At 39.2% G+C, this 21,080-nt stretch overlaps 1 protein-coding gene across 4 annotated transcripts in view; it reads left to right on the top strand.

Moving 5' to 3' along the window:
- Positions 1–21,080, top strand: part of PPP2R3A (protein phosphatase 2 regulatory subunit B''alpha) — a 211,850-nt gene that overhangs the window by 77,832 nt on the left and 112,938 nt on the right. For all 4 annotated transcript variants that reach the window (XM_042955652.1, XM_042955653.1, XM_042955655.1 and 1 more), the window contains exons 5-6: positions 5,855–5,958; positions 12,788–12,890. In XM_042955652.1, coding sequence (XP_042811586.1) covers positions 5,855–5,958; positions 12,788–12,890 — 207 coding nt within the window. The remainder of the gene's footprint in view (positions 1–5,854; positions 5,959–12,787; positions 12,891–21,080) is intronic.

The following is a 21,080-nucleotide window of genomic DNA, read 5'->3' as shown; positions in this document are numbered from 1 at the left end:
TGGGTTTTATTTTTATCATGCATGTAAATTGAAGAGTCAGATCATATCTCAGGATTTAGCAGTGGTTTCAGGTGGTGCTGCAAGAGGCAGAAGGATTTAGTAGACTAAGGTTTGCATGTGGGCAAGTAGGAGACCAAGTTGAAGGTCCCAAGACCCCATGCACACTTTCACAGTTCCCCTACTTTCAGGAATAATATTTTAAAGTTTGGAAACTACTGATCTTGAAGATAAAGCCCAAACTACTATTACCTGCATGAGCCTGACCTACTTGCCCTCCCACAGGCATGCCTCTGCGTTTCGGCTCTCATACTTCTCCCTTCCATAATGGGCTTCCACTCCTGACAACCCCCGCATAACCCATCTTTTAAGACCTAACTTCTATCATGTCTTTGGAGAAGTCCCCAAATCCCTACTCCAGTCATGCCATGTCCTTTTCTCTACCTGCTGTCAGAACATTTGCTACTACTATTAAATAATTTGTAAATAGAGTGGTTTTAGGGGAAGTGAAAAGGAATTCTTTTATTCCCCCTTTGTTCACCCCCCCATCTTAGAACTTGCTTGTTGATCCCTTAGATGTTTCTAATGAAAAGTAAACTGACATTGCAAAAATAAGAACTCACCTATCTCTACTTATTTTAGACATGAGGAAACTAAAGTCCCATGAGTACCTGAAGTCACAGAACTAGCACACGTCAGGAGACAAGTCCTCCAACTCCTGGCGTTGTGCTGTTTATACCATATGTTATCTCCCCTGAACATATGCTAACATACCATTAGCAAACTTCCAGTCAGTATCCACCCAAATAAATCACAGGTTCTTTCAGGGCACTGCCATTTTCTTACCCAAAGCTTTGAGAGATGGCAACTCTATGAGCCAAGATGGTAAATTATCTGAATGGGCTGGAACCATGAATCTAAATCCAAAAGACAGAATTCAGCAAGGCTGAATGAAATCTACGTTTAGAGATAACATGTTAACTGCATAAATGCCAAACGGTTATTTCTAACCTGGAGACTGTGAGAGAGAAACAGGCAGTTACGTGGACTGTTTCAGGCAGGCAGACAAGGAGAAACTGTCCAGATTAAGGGACATAGTAGTTCCCTGGTGCTGTGCTGGGCTCACCACATCTGGAAAGCCAATCCAGATGGCATTTAGTGCCTCACTGACAGAGACCTATAGCCTGTTCTGTTTGGAATACAAGTCCTGTAGGACTTCAGCCTTCCTCTGAATATTCCCAACCCCTGACTGAGGGTCCTATTCTCCTCTGCCTTTCTGTTGCCTTGTCTCCCCACTCCTACTCTGGTCCTCCCACCCCTGTATTGTGGTAGCCCTTGCCCTGCTCCATGGTTCAGTGAGAAGAGAGCAGAAAAGCTAAGGACTCCACAGATGGTCAAGAGAGGTGTAGGAAAGAATGTAGTCCAGTCAGGGTAGGGGTCTGTGCATGCTGGGGAGTCAGAGGAAGGACTTTGCTCTTTCTAGGTAATGAGGATCAATCCGTATGTGATATCAGGAAAAACTGCCAGTGTTGAAGCTGACAACATAGAGAAATTTAAAAATTGTGTTTAGCCCTGGTAATAGTAACATATAACAATGTACCGCTTACACCAAATTGTCATGTGGCACAATAGCCAGTATACATGTACTGTCTGAATAACTTGTCTGAATCATACTTGATTGTAGCCCTCCATTCCCTTCATGAGTACCAGGCATTTGTGTTCATTGCTCTTAGACCTTAATTGTCAGCTCACACATCAGGGTAAATTGGTCATACTTCAAAAAGTTAAAACTAACATTGCATATAAAAATGAAGATGGGTACATAGTAACCTCAGTAGGTATCACAAGTGTATTGGTTTGTCTTGTTTTGTTTTGCCTTACTCTATTAGTTCATTTTATTGGATTTTGCCTCTTCATTTTTTAGATCATTTATTTTTTTATTTTTGTTATTGTTGAGGTATAGCTGCCACATAGTGTTAGATATTAGTTTCAGGTGTACAACATAGTGACTTGACAAGCCTATACATTATGCTATGCTCACCACAAGTATAGCTAAAAATCATTTATTTAAAAAGTTTAGTTAATCATTTCTTCCATTTAGCTAATCCACATTTCATCCAGCATTTAGTTGGCTGTGGCTCTTAACATGCACGAAGCAGTCCTGTTTTCAGTTATTTTTTACTATGCAGATTGGTCTTCTCTGACACTAGGCAGTGGACTCTATGCCTGTAGCACCTGTGCTGCACGTGCTTGGATTCTCATGACAAGCTGGTTGTAGGTAAAGGAGAAGAAAGACAGCCTTTAAGGGACAATGAAGCAAGAGGGGGTTGGAGCAATCAGTGAACACTTCTCTGAATTCTTGTAGTCTATAAAGCTCTTTGGAAGGCCAGCTTGAGTTTGCAATCCACTCTTAGTGCCACTTCAGTGTAGCTGTAGGGACTGGGGTCTTTTTTTTTTTTTTTTTTTTTTTTTTTTTTTGAAGTGCAAAGAAAACACTATGTTTATGAAATCTGCATCTGTTGGTGAAGTTTAGCTCATTCATCTTTGACCTCAAACAGCCTTAGAGAAGTTAATCGCAATTTCTGATTAAATTCTCAGTGTGTAGTTTGTACTTTTTTCCACAGCTCTAAGTGATGACAGAGAAGAAATTAATCTAGAGAATGAATCTAAGAGAAAAGCAGTGTAGGAACATACACTGAAGAACAGTAAGAAACGTGCTTGTTAGAGACTGGGCCAGAAGACTCGCCATTGAGTTTTGGCCTCTAGCAGGAGGTTGAGGAAGAAGAGTGAGGCTGTCTTCTGAACCATACACTGTCAGCTCCTCTTTTCTGGCTGAGGGAGCACTGCCTTGACCTGTCATGCCTGTGTCCTGTAAGCCAACTTCTCTGTATCATTATTTCTTCGTCTCCAGTATGGGCTGAAAATACCTGCCCTCTTCTTTGTGGGGATCATGTGATGATCGAATGAAATAACATTTTAAAATGTTAAAGAACATTCCACATGTGTTAGGTAATCATCTCTTCCTGTTTGACTCATTAAACAACTTGCTTTCAATTCTTTATGTTGTTGGGCCATTCTTCGATCAAATTATAGATGTTCAGTTTTCCTTGCTCCAGCAACTTTGATTACCATAGACTGACTCTTGGTACCTCCCCTAAATCTGAGTTTCCTAACCCCATTTTCTGTATCTCTCCATATCCCCACTTGTCATCCATTCTTTTCCTTTGCAAAAAGTCTTGACACTGACTTGTTCTCTCCTCTGTTAAAGTCTCTGTTCTGCTGCCCTCGGATTAATATCATTTACTTTTTTGGGCTTCTTATTGATCTCCTGGCTCCCTTTATCTTAATTCTTTGATTTTTGAGCAGGTGCAGCCGGCCATACATTTTTTTAAGTAACCAAAGTGTAACATCTGCATTGCATTTTTTTCCTTTGTCATTTTCTCCAAGGACTAATACTCTCCTGCTGCCTAATACATGGCTACTTAGGGTACCCCACTATGAGAAAAATAGGCCAGCCCTTACCAATCTATTTTAAAACATATCCATTCTATACATTATCTCTTAGAATTTTGCCTTTGATTTTGCCTTTGACATAGAAATTTATGTGTTGGTCTCTCTGTCACTTACTACTCCTTAGGAGCTGACATGTATGCATTTTAACAGAAGTCTTCTAGAGAAAAGAGTATAATTCAAGCGAAAGAAAGTTGTTTAATAGTGGAAGTAGCCCCACAGGATGTAGTCAGCACACAGCCCCAGGTAGTGTTTCAGCTAAGAATGGTAACCACTTCCTGAAGTTGAGCTAGAAGATTCCTGAGCCCTTCCAATTCTAAAAAATCCGTGAGTGACTATAATGGTGGGAGTTTCAAGCACTTTGGCAAGCCAGTTCCAATCTCTCCCTCTATGTACTTTCTCCGTTTGGGGCTCTGCACTCTTGCCTCTATAATACAGACTATTCTTTTAAGCTTTCCTAGCAGTTGCCAGTAGCCTGTCATATCTAAGAACATTTTCTTGGTAAACTACCATTCTGCATGAAAGGGAGAATTGGAAAGTGGATTTGACAGTTTACCACCCAAAGGATATTAATTGTGAGCTTTGTACTTTGGCAATCATAATTTACACAATAAGCAAAATCCATTTGGTTGCTAAGCAACACCTTTCCCTCATTCCCGACCTCATTGGTGGTATTTGACCTTTGGACTTAAGAAATCTTAAGGTCTACCCTGTTTGCAGAACATGCTTGCTTTAGTGGCCCAGGCAGGAGCAGCCTCTTAATTCTGCCCTGTACTTACCTCCCATGGCTTGAATTTCACCTTCCATATCCTCATCTCCGACATGAATCCAGCAACCTTGGGTGTTCTGTCATCATAACTCAGAGTCATTATCTCAGACGAGATACTCTTCAGGCTTCTGTGGTGATTCCACATGCACTGAGACTTCACACCAGGAACAGCTTCTCTAGAATCCAGTATGGATTCACATCTAGTGAGCCTCCAAAGGAAAAGCTTCCATTTTTAGAATGATGAAAGCTCAACAGATTCTGTGTCTAATATGAATAATAAGACTGTCTTTAATTACAAGATACACCTCTTTGAAGGGGTCCAAATTTGGGAGTATGTTTTATGTGCATATACAAAATTGAGAACATTCAGAGACTATTTCTCTGCTATTATTTAGATATTATTACTTGAAAGAATTTTCCCTCTAGGAAAAAAGTAGGTAAATTTGGTAAGAAGTCTTTCTTGTAAGAGTATAATTAATTGAAAGAAATAGCTTTTTATTGAAGAAACAAAATCAGCACCTTTTAGAGTATTACAGTTTCATATTCATTCCCAGCACCTCCTAAGGCTTCTATTATATGTAGTCATTTGTGGTTGCTTCTAATATATAAATAAATAAATGATAGTGTTTAGTTTTTATCTTTAATCTTTTACCTGAATTATAACCATTTAAAATAGATGCCTGTCTGCTTTGGATTTTCTCTCTCTCTCTCTCTCTCTCTCTCTCTTTCTCTTTCTCTTTCTCTTTCTCTCTCTACCCCTCCCCTGCTCATGTTCTGTCTCTCTCTCAAAAATAAATAAACACTAAAAAAAAAAAATTGGGTGGCGGCACGGAGTGGGGGGGAGTTGGTGCCTTTGTGGCTCAGTTGGTTAAGCCTCTGACTTAGGCTCAGGTCATGATCTTGTGGTTCATGAGTTCGAGCCCCACATCAGGCTCTGTGCTGAAAGTTCGGACCCTGGAGCCTCCTTCAGATAATGTATCTCCCTCTCTCTCTGCCCCTCACCCCCTCATGCTGTCTCTCTCTCTATCTCTATCTCAAAAATAAGTAAATATTTAAAAAAAAATTTTTTTTTAATTAGATGGCTATTTTCTTGAGCAATCTAGACTTTTCCAGTTCTTCCTGACCCTGGGGCTTAATAACATAATAGGCAAAGAAGAGAGGGAGATGTGTGGGAGAGTATATTAATACCAGTGACCAAGTATTAAATGTGGCTGGCTGTAGGACATATACAACCATGACATTCAGTCATTTTTCTTTTTCGAAGGTAGAAAATATATGATGTGAGAATGGTAGGAAGGGAGACTGGTTACTTTATCAGGAAAGGGAAAGACATATCACTGTAGATGATCTTGGAGAAAAGGTCAGATGGATTTCCATTTCCTTCATTAAACATGGAATCTTCTTGTTTCCCCTCTGTCTCTTTCTGAATCTACCATAGCTGATGTATTTGCTTCTGCCCCAGTTTGGCTCCCTCAAGCACCTGTGACACAAAGGCTAAAAGCCACAAAGGCCCATTGTTTGGCTGTGTCATCATTTCAACACCCCTTGGCTTACACTGTATTTGTGTTTTATTTGCAGCTCTGTGGCTGTCCTCTTTATTGGAAAGCCCCCATGTTCCGGGCTGCAGGGGGAGAGAGGACAGGATTTGTGTCCGCACAGTCATTCATTGCCGTGTGGAGAAAGTAAGTATATGACCAGTCACTCCAGGGCTAGGCAAAGAATTGTCTGGTTCTCACAAGGTGCTTTTTAAAGGTCACTTATTTTACACATTCATTAATTTTTCTTTACCCTTTATTTCAACAAGTAAAATTCAGTGATTCACACTTATTTATAACCACACAAATTTTTTCCATAATCTTTATCTACATGTCTCTAATCAGTGAAAGAGATCTTCAAAGATACCTTTTTAGTAACTCTTTGATAGTTTCTTAGTTTTACTTGTTAAATTTGGGTCTTAGAATTTGACTCTGGTAGCAGTGGCATAAAAGTAGAGTCTCCTCAGGGCACCTGGGTGACTCAGTAGGTTAAGTGCTTGACTTGATTGCAGCTCAGGTCATGATCTCACAGTTCATGAGTTCAAGCCCCATGTCAGGCTCTATGCTGACAGTGCAGTTCCCGCTTGGAACTCACTCTGTCTTTCTCTCTCTCTGCCCCTTCCCCACTCCCGTGTGTGCGCTTGCTCACTCTCTCTCTCTCAAAATTAAGCTTTAAAAAAAAAGTAGACTCTCCTTTAAGGGGAGCAGACCATATGTGTCATGTCAAAAATACAGCTTCCGGGGGCGCCTGGTTGGCTCAATCGGTTAAGTGTCCAACTCCTGATTTCAGCTCAGGTCTATGATGTCACGGATCGTCATAAGTGTACTCTTAATCCCCATCACCTGTTTCACCTCTGACAAGTTTTCTTTCATTTTAACCTTCTTTTTTTTTTTCTTCCTTCTTCTTTATAAGTTATTTCTTGATATATTTATACATTTTAAGAGAATGTCACAGCTTGCCCCTTCTACCTCTTAACTGACCGGACTTCTTTACATATGTTTATAGCCTTGTTTACATGTGTTCTGCTCACATTTTTTGGGCTAGATACCCTTCCTGGTAAACTATTGGGAAATGCCATTCACCTGTTATCCTCATTGTCGTCATCATTATTATTACTTAAAATCAACATATAATAGCAGAATTCAGCACACAGATCCCTTCATGCCACCTAAAAAGCCCTTAGCAGTATAATGCTTGAGAATAGTAGGTGATTGATAAGTGTATTCTTATTTTTAAAAATCTAGCAGCAAGTTGAGTTCACCAAGTTCTTTCTGCATTACATTAGAACAACAGCTATAAGAGTATATAGAACTCCTATCAGTTAATGAACTTTTTGTTAAAGAACCATACCAATGCTAACTGTTAAAATGCTTCATGTTGTCCAGGTGAATTTTAGTCATTTTGTTACAGGGAATAGTTCTAAGTTGTCTGAATACCAAGAACTAAAAGGGCCCTAGGAGAATCATTCCTCATACACTATCTAGCTGACACTTCAAAGTCAGTGCCATGATCACCATTCCACGTCTCCTGTAGCAAATAGAAAACTGCTGGATAAAATCTAAGAAATACCTTTTTTTTTTTTTTTTTTACATGTGTTGATAAGTAGTCATAAAAGTCAGGGAATTCATTAGAGGCTAGAAATAGCATAAAAGTGCTAATTAACAGGAGTGAACCAGCAAAAGAATTGGCATTTCCCCTTAGGGTATTTATCATCAGTATTTCTGGCAGCCTAGAACCTACAGGAAGGAAATAGAGCCTAGGGCCTGAACAGTAGAGAAGTCAGCTTGGATTCCCTCTCCTTTTCCCACCAGTAAAGCCAAGACTTTAGCTGGGTGGTCCAATCATGTCCTAATTATTATTGTTATTTTAAATCAGCATGTAACAGTAGCAGAATTAAAGAACTTGAAATGTATACATGTTCTAACTTTTGTTCAGCTAACTTCTTTCACCCTGGTAAATATCAGGCCCTGAAAAAGCCTTAGCTGGATAGAGTATGAACCAAGGGTAGAAAGAATATAGATGCTGCACAACTCTTGTCAGAGGTACCTTTAGCCATTGAGATCAGCATTGTTGGTCATCTAACAATCTGTGAAAGCGACAAGAAGTGAGTTATAATTGTTTCAGAAAAAAACTTTGAATAAGCTGAGAGATTGAAAAAAAAGGAAGTAGTCTATTACAGAAGAGATTAGAGCCAGAAAGAAGTAATTATTTTAGGTCATTCTGAATATTCTAGAACCCTACATTTGTGAGCCAAAGGGTGACTATAGCAAAGGAAAACTGTTAACCAACTTGAGTTACCTGTAGTTAACCACATAATCTTAATAACAGCCAGGTTTTTTGTCTTAAGACTGTGTGTCACTGAAAAGGTGGACATTTATGTTGGTAGGTAGAGCAGCAGCAGCAGCAGCTACAGCAGCTGTGTCCTTTTTTTTTTTTTTTTTAATATTTATTCATTTTTGAGAGAGTGTGAGTTGGGGAGGAGCAGAGAGAGAGGGAAACACAGAATCTGAAGCAGGCTCCAGGTTCTGAGCTGTCAGTGCAGAGCCCGATGCAGGGCTCAAACTCACAAACCGTGAGGTCATGACCTGAGCTGAAGTCATAGGCTTACCTACTGAGCCACCCAGACGCCCTAGCTGTGTTCTTTTATTGAGATGGATCATTTTAATTTTATCTCTAGGGAAAGGATATTTTTACAAAAGGCAAAGGGGAAAAAAGACACAAAGCACAAGTCTTCATTTTAGGTAACTACAGGAAACTGTTTATGAAGTCATACAGCATGACTAACTGTCCCTGTCTTTTTTCATTTGAAAAAACATTTCTGTGACTAGATTAAGTGTATGTCTGTATATTAGTCTTATTTTATGACCCACACTAAAATGGTTGGAGCGCCCTCTAGTGGGAGCTCCTTTCTGCGTTCTTAAAATGCCCTTTTATTTTATTTTATTTTATTTATTTTATTTTATTTTATTTTATGTTTGTATGTTTTTATTTAAATTCCAGTTCGTTAACATACAGTGTGATAGTAGTTTCAGGTGTACAACACTACCATTCAGCATGGGCTTATCACAAAAAGTGCCCTCTTTAAACCCCCATCACCTATTTCACTCATCCCTCTACCACTGTCACCCCTGGTAACCATCAGTTTGTTCTCTGTTGTTAAGAGTCTGTATCTTGGCTTTTAAAATGCCTTTTAAGGGATGCCTCGGTGGCTCCGTTGGTTGAGTATCCAACTCTTGATTTTTGCTCAGGTCATGACCCCAGGGTTGTGGGATCCAGGCCTGGGTTACCCTCTGTGCTGACCTTGGAGCCTGCTTAAGATTCTCTCTCTCTCTCTGCCCTTTTCCCCTGCTCATGCACTCTCTCAAAATAGAATAGAATAAAATAAAATAATTAAAAATAGTAATAAAATGCCTTTTAAAAGCAGAGGTGCTTTAAGGGAGACCCAGATATGGCTATTTGGGGAGACTAAGCAGCTGAGCATGATGGTTTGAGTTATCATACTGATCTTGAAGATGTGTGTTTATTTTTGCAATTTTTTTTTTTTTTTTTTTTTTTTTTTTTTTTTTTTTACCAATTTTACCCTTTGCATAAGGTGACTTGGGCTTAAGTATAGTACATTAAAACTTTCAACTACAAAAAAATTACGGGCAAATAATGACATAGAATTTAAACATATTGGCATATGCATACACAAGCTGACTTGCTCCCATAATAGGCTCTTTATATTCTTGAAAAGTGAAGTCACATGTAAAAGTCACAGAATAACAAGAAATAATTTCCCTGCTATCCCAGTACTCATGGGATGGAGGCTTCCTAGCCCTCCTCCTAATGTTTTGAGGATGAACACCTTAATGGGCTCTTGTTCCCCTGCCTCTGCCCTCCCTCCTTTCCCTGCCTTATTGCCCATTTCATATCTATACTTGATATCTATTTTATTACAGTCAGGACATTTTTAGGGGAAAGACATTGCTCCATGGCTTTTTTGAGTTCCTGGATTACCTGCTTTGTGGCAGAGATCCTCTCAGTCAGTCAAGTAATATTGATCCAGCTTCATTATGCTTTATTTTCACTTACCTTTGAATGTCACTGTATGATTTGTCTCTTAACAGTATTTTGTTTTAAGAGCTCTGAAAGATACCAGTTTAAAATAGCTATGTTTACCTTCTTTCTCCAGCTTTCACAACTTTTATTTATCTCCTTTTCTCTTCCATATAGAGTTTACCGGCCACTATCATCAGCTGGAAATCATAATTCACCTTTTCTTTCTATTTCATGCTTCTGGTCAGAAAAAGCCATTCTTGATTTGCCTTTTTCCTCTCAGAGTATCTCTCATCTGTGCTATCCTTTCTTTATAAAAGTGCTCCTTTACAAAGATCTCACCACCTTTTTATTGTGATCATCCCAACCATTTTCTAATCCTAGGAGGTGGTTCCCATCAGCATTTATTACATACTAATCTTTTTCTGAAATGTATACATGTTTAACTGTAGAGGCCTTGAGAATGCTAAAGAATGATAAGGAGAATTCATATACAAATTATACTATAACTTTAATAATCACAAATGAAGTCAGTTTTTAAGTATACATCCATTAGATCACAAACATTTTTTGAGAATCTTCTGTGTGAAAGTCACTGTGCTGGCTGCTAAGGAAGAAAAAAGACCTGTCTATAACTGTGTCTGCCCTTTAAGTGCCAGTGAAATAAAAACAAACTAATAGTACAATGGTAAATATAATACAATAAATTAAACAGTACAAAGATCAGTAAAGAATTTAGTTATGAGAGAAGGCTTTTTGAAAGACTTGCATTATTAGCTGAACCTTAAAGAATAGCCAGCATTCCAATAGCAAAGTCAAGAGGGATGGTATTCTAGGAGAGTAGAATCATATGAGAAATGGCAAAGAGGCAAGAATGCACATGGCACACTTAGAGAATAATGGACCAGGCCAGCTGTCTGGAGTGGAAGTTTCATTTAGCAAAGTAGTAAGGTAGATAGGTAGGCAGGCTCCCATCTAGTTACAGAGAGCCTTAAATGCTGAACTGAGGCAGTTAGACTATTCGTATAAGTGGTAGAGAGCTACTGAACATTTTTGAAAAAGAGGATTATATAATCAAAGAATGTTTCGGAATGAATTGCCTGTGTTTTAAGGTTGGATGAACACTGAAATCTGTTTTGACCCTTTTCCTTCTGTTGGTCTCAGCATGAAGTAATAAGACCCTTATTGAGCTCAAAAGTACACTGGCATTAGAAAAGAGGGAATGGTTGTATAAAACATTTTGAGGAAATATTCCTAAGGACTCCTGTATTCCCATCCTGTATTCCAAGCACTTAGGGATCCAAGCTGGAAACCTAGGAGTCGTTATGGACTTCCCCTTCCTTTCATCCCTCCACACCAATCAACTACCCTGTCCTTTTCATTACAACCAGATTTTCCCCTTTGTCTTCATCTCCCACTGCTACTATCCATGCTCAGGCCCATAGTTGGATTTTTGCTTGATATTTTTGAAAAGCACATCTGATCTTGTCACTGTCCAAGTTAAAATTCTTCCATGGAGTAGGCCAAAGCCAAGTCTTCCTGATCTAACATAAAAAGGCCAATCCTATATGCTCATGTCCACTTTTCTTACCACCCCAGTGTTTGTAGCTGCCAAAATATTCCACACACTCTCACACCAGGCATTTGTACTTGCAGCCCTCCTGACCCACAGCATCCTTCTTTCCTACTTACCAGTTCTAGGGAATCTCACTGGCCCTCTTGTGTCCTCCCATGACACCCATGCTTATTACTTCTGTCGCATGACAGAGTATAACCTGAGTATGTCAGTATAATCTTAATGGTGTAGCACTCTCACTAGACTATAAACTGTTTACAGAGCACAGAACTGTGTCTTATTTTCTCTGAATCCAAAGTATCTTCAAGGCTAGACACAAGTGGCACACAGTTAGCATTCACTAAATGTAATGAAGAAAAACAAGAAAATGTGGAGACTAATGGGATGTGCATAAAATAAGGAAAAGAAGTAAGTTTAAAATGACTTCAAATTTCAAGCCCAGATAATTTGGATATTTCTACCTTTAACAAAAATAGATGTCCAGGAAAAGGACTGGCTTTGACGGGAAGATATAAAATTTGTTTTTTGATACTTTAACTTTGTTGTCAGAGTATAGTTACTAAGTGGAAATGTCCAGTATTAGTTGGGCATGAGGAATTCATAGAGCTTAAAGACTTAAAAGGGCATTCATTCATTTTTTTTTTCTTTTTTTATTGGCCCTTCAAAGTCTAATTTCAGAAACCCTCTATCAGGTGGGCCCTGAATATGTCTGCCAAACTGGGCAAACAGAAGTCTTTGTCTTATGTGGTGCATAGTAGTCCAACTGATATATTCTCTCCTGGCTGGCAGGTAGCTCTAGAGTTCTGGGCCTGGATGTCCTGTGCCAACCCTGAATGGACATTTTCCCTCCCCTGCAATTAGTTTAGTTGATCCTGTGGTCTTAGCCCCAGAAACATTTTACAAAAATAATATGCCATTTTGTTATTGAGCTTTTCTTGAGGTGTCCCTTTGACAAAATCAAGAGCATGGAGGGGCTCCTGGGTGGCTTAGTTGGTTAAGCATCTGACTTTTTGATTTTGGCTCAGATCATGATCTCACAGTTCATGAGTTCAAGCCCAGCATTGGGCTCTGTGCTAACAGTACAGAGCCTGCTTGGGATTCTCTCTCTCCCTCTCTCTCTGGCCCTCCCTTCTGCTTGCTCTCTCTCTCTCATTCTCTCTCAAATAAGTAAGTAAATAAATAAATAAATAAACTTTAAAAACTTAAAAGAACGTAGAAAAATTCCCTTTCTTAATCTTTGAAAAGAGAGAACTTGATTCTAGATCTAAATGGCCTTCAGTTCAGGCTGAAATTAGCAACTGTTGATATTGTAGACATTGTTCACAGTAGCCAGACTTCCTAAGCAGTTGTCTCTTTTGTAGGTTGCTGAATAACCATCATGATGATGCCTCTAAGTTTATCTGTCTCCTGGCAAAACCCAGCTGCAACTCTCTAGAACAGGAGGATTTTATCCCTTTACTTCAGGTAATTTTCATTTCCTTCTAAAAATGGATTTTATTTTTAGAGTTTTCAGAGGTTTTAAATATTTTTCAGCTGTAAGATATGTCAATTGAGATATACAAATCTAGAAGTCAGATTTGTAGAAGAGTGGCTTTCAAGCTCATTTTAGCAATAAAATCCTCTTGTTAAATGAAAATTAACACAGAACCCATAGTTTTAATAAAACAGATAAAACAGGGCAACTCCCACTGAAGCAGAGAAAGGGGTGCCACTCACCCTCCCCCTTGTCTAACCACAGGAAACATTGAAACACCTTCTGAAACCAGACATTTGGCCTACTTGGCCTAATTGACCTATGCCCAACAGAAAGGGCCCACTTGAGGAGTATTTACATCTAGGCCTTCCAATAAGAATCAGTTACATGCCAATATTGGATCTTTTTTTACTATAGCATTCTTCATAGCCTGATACGTTGCTTATTAATATTCTTAATTTCATGTCTAAATATTTGGCTTTCCTAAGCAGATTGCAAATTCCTTGAAGCTAAGGTCTGTCTTTTCATGTCTGTTGAATGCTTATCATTGTTTTAGTTGTTCCAGTAAATCTTTGTTGACCTGTTCATGAGGATGCCTAAAGAAGGACAGAAAAATACATTAACATAGTTTGTTTTGTTTTGTTTTTTCAGTTGTATTCATGGCTGCCATCATTTTTTGGTAAATTTTTTGTTGAAATATAATATATACACAAAAAACATACAGATCAAAAGTGCACCCAACAATCATGTTTCACATATGAATGAAATTGTATAATGTTTGTCTTTCTGTGATTGACTTATTTCACTTAGCATTATACCCTCTAGGTCCATTCATGTTGCAAATGGCAAGGTTTCAATTCTTTTTTATGGCTGCATAATATTTCATCGTGTGTGTGTGTGTGTGTGTGTGTGTGTGTGTGTGTGTGTACACACACATACATATAAATATATACCACCTGTTCTTTATCCATTCATCAGTCAGGGGTCACTTGAGTTGCTTCCATAGTTTGGCTATTGTAAATAATGCAGCAATAAGCATAGGGATGCATGTATCTTTTCATATTAGTGTTTTCATATTCTTTGGGTAAATACCCAATAGTAGAATTACTAGATCATATGGTAATTCTATTTTTAATTTTTTGAAGAACCTCCATACTGTTTTCCATAGTGGCTGCACAAAGTTGCGTTCCCACCAACAGTACACATGAGGGTTCCCTTTTCTCTACATCCTCACCAACACTTCTTATTTATTTTTTTGATTTTAACTGTTCTTACAGGTGTGAGGTAATATCTCACTGTGGTTTTCATTTGTATTTCCCTGACGATTGATGATGTTGAACATCTTTTCATGTGTCTGTTAGCCATCTATATGTCTCTTTAGATAAATGTCTGTTCAAAAACATTAAGTTTTTTTTAATTTTTTAAATTTACATCCAAATTAGTTAGCATATGTGCAACAATGATTTCAAGAGTAGATTCCTTAATGCCCCTTACCCATTTACCCCATCCCCCCTCCCACAACCCCTTCCATAACCCTCAGTTTGCTCTCCATATTTAAGAGTCTCTTATGTTTTGTCTCCCTCCCTGTTTTAATATTATTTTCGCTTCCCTTCCCTTATGTTCATCTGTTCTATGTCTTAAAGTCCTCACACGAGTGAAATCATATGATATTTGTCTTTCTCTGATGGACTAATTTCACTTAGCATAGTACCCTCGAGTTCCATCCACGTAGTTGCACATGGCAAGATTTCATTCTTTTTGATTTCCGAGTAATCCTCCACTGTATATATATACCACATCTTCTTTATTCATTCATCCATTGATGGACATTTGGGCTCTCTCCATACTTTGTTGTTGATAGTGCTGCTATAAACATTGGGGTGCTTGTGCCCCTTCAAAACAGCATACCTGTATCCCTTGGATAAATGCCTAGTAGTGCAATTGCTGGCTAGTAGGGTAGTTCTATTTTTAATTTTTTGAGGAACCTCCATACTGTTTTCCAGAGTGGCTGCACCAGCTTGCATTCCCACCAACAATGCAAAAGAGATCCTCTTTCTCCGCATCCTCGCCAAAATCTGTTGTTGCCTGAGTTGTTAATGTTAGCCATTCTGACAGGTGTGAGGTGGTATCTCATTGTGGTTTTGATTTGTATTTCCCTGATGATGAGTGATGTTGAGCATTTTTTCATGTGTCGGTTGGCCATCTGGATGTCTTCCTTGGAGAAGTGTCTATTCATGTCTTTTGCCCATTTCTTCACTGGATTATTTGTTTTTTTGGGTGTTGACACTGATGAGTTCTTTATAGATTTTGGATACTAAACCTTTATCTGATATGTCGTTTGCAAATATCTTCTCCCATTCCATCAGTTGCCTTTTAGTTTTGCTGATTGTTTCCTTTGCTATGCAGAAGGTTTTTATTTTGATGGGGTCCCAGTAGTTCATTTTTGCTTTTGTTTCCCTTGCCTCTGGAGACGTGTTGAGTAAGAAGTTGCTGCAGCCAAGATCAAAGAAGTTTTTGCCTGCTTTCTCCTCTAGGATTTTGATGGCTTTCTGTCTTAACATTTAGGTCTTTCATCCATTTTGAGTTTGTTTTTGTGTCTGGTGTAAGAAAGCGGTCCAGGTTCTTCTGCATGTTGCTATCCAGTTTTCCCAGCACCACTTGCTGAAGAGACTGTCTTTATTCCATTGGATATTCTTTCCTGCTTTGTCAAAGATTAGTTGGCCATACGTTTGTGGGTCCATTTTTGGGTTCTCTATTCTGTTCCATTAATCTGAGTGTCTGTGTGCCAGTAAAAAACATTAGGTTTTAATAACAGTTCTCTATCCACCTCTTGATCCATTCTTGACCCTGCTCTGACTCCTACAAACTACATATTTTGTGTCCTCTTCCCTGACTAGCTTATGGTTGGGTCTGGTCAGTGGATCCTACTGCCAGGAATGGGCATTTCTTCCCCACTTTGTTTCAGCACAGCAACCATATCTATATGCTACAGCTTTTGCTGAGTGGCCTCTTCTCCACAGTTCTATTGCCTACCTCGCTCCTATAACTCTTTTCCTTGCCTTGTCCCTCTGGCTGTAGGGATTGTAAGGGTATCCTTCTGTTGCTTGTTCCTGGTGCCTCACCGTTCCCTTGTGTGTTCCCTTAACCTGCCCATGACTTTACACGTAGTCCCTTCATGAAAGATTCACATGGGTGAAGTCTTTTTCCTGTGGGGACCCTATCCTGAGTTTTACCAGAAGTTTTAATAAAACCTCTGCCAGGAGTTTAAATTAAATCCATATCAAGAGAATTACAAATAATAATAAAACTGTAATTATGCATTAGTGGACATTTATACTTCCTTTGCTTATTAGGAGAGATTTTATTTTTCTTTAACAAATGGACTTGTGGAATCTTCAGGTAAAGATGACAGACTGAATAGATACATTCTCCTTCCATTCTGTCCCAAACTTCTCTGAAGTTAAAGTCTAGGAGTTTAAAAGAATAAACATATGAAAATAAATGGAATAGTAAAGAAGAATGCAGGAGAAAAAAATTACTGTCAAGAGGTTTCCATATTTCTTTTTTTTTTTTTAAATTTTTTTTTTAACGTTTTTATTTATTTTTGAGACAGAGACAGAGCATGAATGGGGGAGGGTCAGAGAGAGGGAGACACAGAATCTGAAACAGGCTCCGGGCTCTGAGCTGTCAGCACAGGGGCCCGATGCGGGGCTCGAACTCACGGACCACGAGATCGTGACCTGAGCCGATCGGGCGCTCAACCGACTGAGCCACCCAGGCGCCCCGAGGTTTCCATATTTCTTAAGGTAGAAGGCAGAAGGGGCACCAGTCGGTTAAGTGTCTGACTTTGGCTCGGGTCATGATCTCACGGTTCGTGAGTTTGAGCCCCATGTCAGGCTCTGTGCTGACAGCTTGAGCCTGGAGCCTGTTTCAGATTCTGTGTCTCCCTCTCTCTTTGCCTCTCCCCTGCTTGTGTTGTGTGTGTGTCTCTCTCAAATATAAATAAAAACATTAAAAAAAAAAAAAAAAAAAGGCGGCAGAAGCAAGCTACGGAAACCACAGCCCAGAATGAGGGGCTATGTATGGGCTGCAGTGGAGAAGTGAGCTGCTCTCCTTTATTCTCTCAGCAGGATCCCAAAGTAGCTATAAACTCAGGGTTGGCAGATCTGACGGGAACTATTAGAAATGGGGATTCATTGAAGGGTGGTATATAGAACAGTGGACCAGTTGATTCTATTTGGTTCCCAAAAGTAAAGTGCAGCCTGGCATTTTATTCACAAGCATAAACAAAATAACAAACAAGAAAGCATGCTAAGACAAATTCCAATAGACAAGTATTCTAGATAGTACCTGGCCAGCACTCCTCTGTCAAGGTCATCAAAAACAAGGAAAATTTGTAAAATTGCCACAGCCAAAGGAGCCTAAGGAGATATGACAACTAAGTGTAATAGGAGATCCTGGGTAGGATCCTGGGACAGAAAAAACATATTAGACAAAAACTAAATGTGAATAAAGTAGGGTCTCTCATAATAGTAATATAATATCAACATTATTATAATTGCTTATTATAATAAATGCTAATGTAATGCAACATATATGGGAACTCTCATACTGTCTTCCAGATTTTTCTTTAAAACTGTTCTAAAAAATAAAGTCTTTTTAAACAATTACTATATTCAGAGAGATTATCTAAAATAAGAATAGAATATTATGAAAACAGAATGCTAACCACTGGAAAGAGCTGTTAGAATTTTAAAATGTACCAAAATTTAAAATTTCATCATAAGGCCTAGAAGCTAAAGTTTAGGATATCTCGCAAGGGGGCGGGGGGGGGGGGCAGGGGAGACGGAGGGACGCGACATAAAGACAAGAATTTCAACAACTAACTGGAGTCTGGAGAAGAAAAAAGGACAAAATGGAGAGAAGGAACTCATCACAGAAATAATATAGAATGGAGGGGCACCTGGATGGCTCAGCCGTTTGGGCATCCGACTTCGGCTCAGGTCATGATCTCGCCGTTCCTGAGTTTGAGCCCCGTGTTGGGCTCTGTGCTAACAGCTCAGAGCCTGGAGCCTATTTCAGATTCTCTGTCTCCCTCTCTCTCTCTCTGCCTCTCCTCCACTCGTGTTCCTTCTCTCTCAAAAATAAATAAACATTAAAAAAAAATTAAAAGAAATAATACAGAATGGAGAGAATTGGAGAGACTGGGGTGATGAGTCCAAAGAGCTGGAACCCAGTAGGATTCCTTGGGATCCCTGTTTCCCTCTTTGGGAGAAACACAACATGCTTGTGTAACTAGCATCTAATCAAAAATAGAAATTGACACTCCCACCCCAGCTTCTCTTGCTCCCTCCATTCTTGCCCACAGAATTAAAGAAATTATATAGAATACAAGCCTTTTGCTTGAAAAAAGCCAAGTACAATGAATAAAAAAAAAGAAACAGACATAAACATATCATCTTGAAATTTTAGAAAAACTGATGAAAACAAGATACTAAAACCTTTCAGAGAGAAAAACGAGGTTCCTTTAACAGGAACAAAAATTGAGGTGCTGTTAGATTCTCCTTGGCAACTCTAGGGAAATGGATTTGAAATCAGATTTCCAATATCTGCCAAGCTATCAGTCAGATATGAGGTTTAGAATAAAGACATTTAAAATTTCAGAAAGGGTGGCTTAGTTGGTTAAGTGGTTAAGTGTCTGACTTTGGCTCAGGTCATGGTCTCAAGTTTCATGAGTTTGAGCCCCACATCAGGCTCTGCATTGACAGCGCAGATCTCTCTCTCGAAAATAAACAAACATGGAAAAAAAAAAAACAGCAGAAAGTTTGTCTGCTGTCTTCTTAGAGTTACTTGAATATATATACTATGTCAAATTAAGTAAACCAAGAAAGAGGAATATATGATCCACGAAACAGTGGATTCAATCCAAAGAAGCAGTGAAGGGAAGACCTTAGATGGCAACTGAAGAGCAGCCAGTCCAGAATAGAAAAGGTGATGGGGTTTCTCTGGGAAGTTCTCAATAAAGGGGAATAGGGAGGGGAGGAGCTACTCCATGCAGTACTATTATATTTGAGAACAGAAACTAGAGGGTATGCTGACAGCACAGCATTCTGTATGAACAAGTTAAAGAAAAGCAATTCAAAACTCCCAAGAAAACTGAAAAAAACTATATAAGACAGTCATGTTTTAAGCTTGAAACAAACTGAAATATGGCACGATTATAAACAACTGATGGAGAGTAAGAAAAGAAAGTCCATTTAACTTCATTTCTCCTTTGCCCAAGAGACATGATGTTGGACCACTAAGAAAGTAGGAAATTTCTCCTGGAATGGAAGCAGTGGCAGGCTACATTTTCTTGCCCTCCTGCCTAGCTGGCCCAAATGTGGGTGGGTGCCAGTTCTGACACTCTGCATCTTCCTTCTTAGCACCATTTGCCCCATTCTAGCATTAACCCTTGCAGACTTTCCCCAGCAGGCCCCCTCCAGAGTAGCTCCCACCCTGCCACATCCAGTAGGCACCCTAGTCTAGGAATGACACTTGCCTCCAAAGCCGTTCCCATCCCATCATACATAGTGGGCAGCCTCAGCCAGGACCTGCACCCTCAAAAACTACTCCTACCCGGGGGAGTTGGGGACAGCCCTCCTCACAGAAGTTGTGGCCTAGCCACAAAGGGAGGGAACATGCAGGCCACACACAGTCACCCCTGGAGATCTGGTTCTAGTGACCAGGGAAGACTGTGTTTCTGGGCCCCACAGGATGCCTTCTACATAAGGCCACTCCTTCATGACCAGGAGATGTAGCTGATTTACCTAAAACATAGAAACAAGGAGAGTCAGACAATACATAGAAACAAGAAGAGTCAGACAAAATGAGGAGACAGGAATGTGTTTCAAATAAAAGAACAAGACAGAAAACAACCTCAGAAAAAGAACTTTACATAATGGAGATAAGCAGTCTAGCTAATAGGGAGTGCAAATAATGGTCATAAAGATGCTCACTAGAACTATAGAGAAGAATGAATGAACACAGTGAAAACTTCAACAAAGAGAAAATGTTAAAGGGAACCAATCAGGACTGAAGAACAATAATTGAAATGAAAAAATACACTAGAGGGAATCAACGGCAGTTAGAGGATGCAAAAGAATGGATCAATGATCTAGAAAGCAGAGTAGTGGAAATTATCCAAGCTGAACAGCAGAGTGAAAATTTTTAATATGAGAATAGTTTAAGGGACCTCTTAGACAACATCAGGCTTAGCAACATTTGCATTAGAGGGATCCTAGAAGGAGAAGAGAGAAAAAGCAGAAAACATATTTGAAGAAATAATAACTGAAAATTTTTTTACCTGAGGAAGAAAACAGACATCTGGGTCCAGGAACCTTAGAGAGCCCCAAACAAGATGAACCCAAAGAGGTCCACATAAGTCACGTAATAATTGAAATGTGAAAAGTTAGAAAGAGGGGCGCCTGAGTGGCTCAGTCGTTAAGCGTCCGACTTCGGCTCAGGTCACGATCTCGCGGTATGTGAGTTCGAGCCCCGCCTCGGGCTCTGTGCTGACTGCTCAGAGCCTGGAGCCTGTTTCAGATTCTGTGTCTCCCACTCTCTCTGACCCTCCCCCGTTCATGCTCTGTCTCTCTCTGTCTAAAAAATAAATAAATGTTAAAAAAAAAATTTTTTTTTAAAAGGAAAGTTAGAAAGAATCTTAAAAAGCAGCAAGAGAAAAGCAGCTAGCTACCCACAAAGGAACGCCCATAAACGTATGAGCTAACTTTACGGCAAAAATTTTTCAGGCCAGAAGGGGGTGGAATGATATATTTAAAGTGCTAAAAGGAAAAGGAAAAATGAAAAACCCACAACCAAGAGTACTCTACCTAACAAGGTTATATTTCAGAATTGAAAGAGAGAAAGTTTCTCAGACAAAAATTAAAGAAGTTTAACTTCTTTAAGTTTTTTTAAACTTTTTTGAAGTGAACCAGCCTTACAAGAATTGCTAAAAGAACTTCTTTAAGCAGAAAAAAAGGCCATAACTAGAAGTAAGAAAATTATGAAAAAAAAACCCAAAACCCTCACCAGTAAAAGCAAACATACAGTAAAGGTAGTGGCTCAACCACTTATAAAGCTAGTATGAAAGTTAAAAGACAAATAGTAAAATCGACTATATGTACAATAGTTAAGGGATG

This window comes from Panthera leo, chromosome C2 (assembly GCF_018350215.1).
Source record: "Panthera leo isolate Ple1 chromosome C2, P.leo_Ple1_pat1.1, whole genome shotgun sequence".
Classification (NCBI taxonomy): Eukaryota; Metazoa; Chordata; class Mammalia; order Carnivora; family Felidae; genus Panthera; species Panthera leo.
This window is presented reverse-complemented; position numbering and strand designations above follow the sequence as displayed.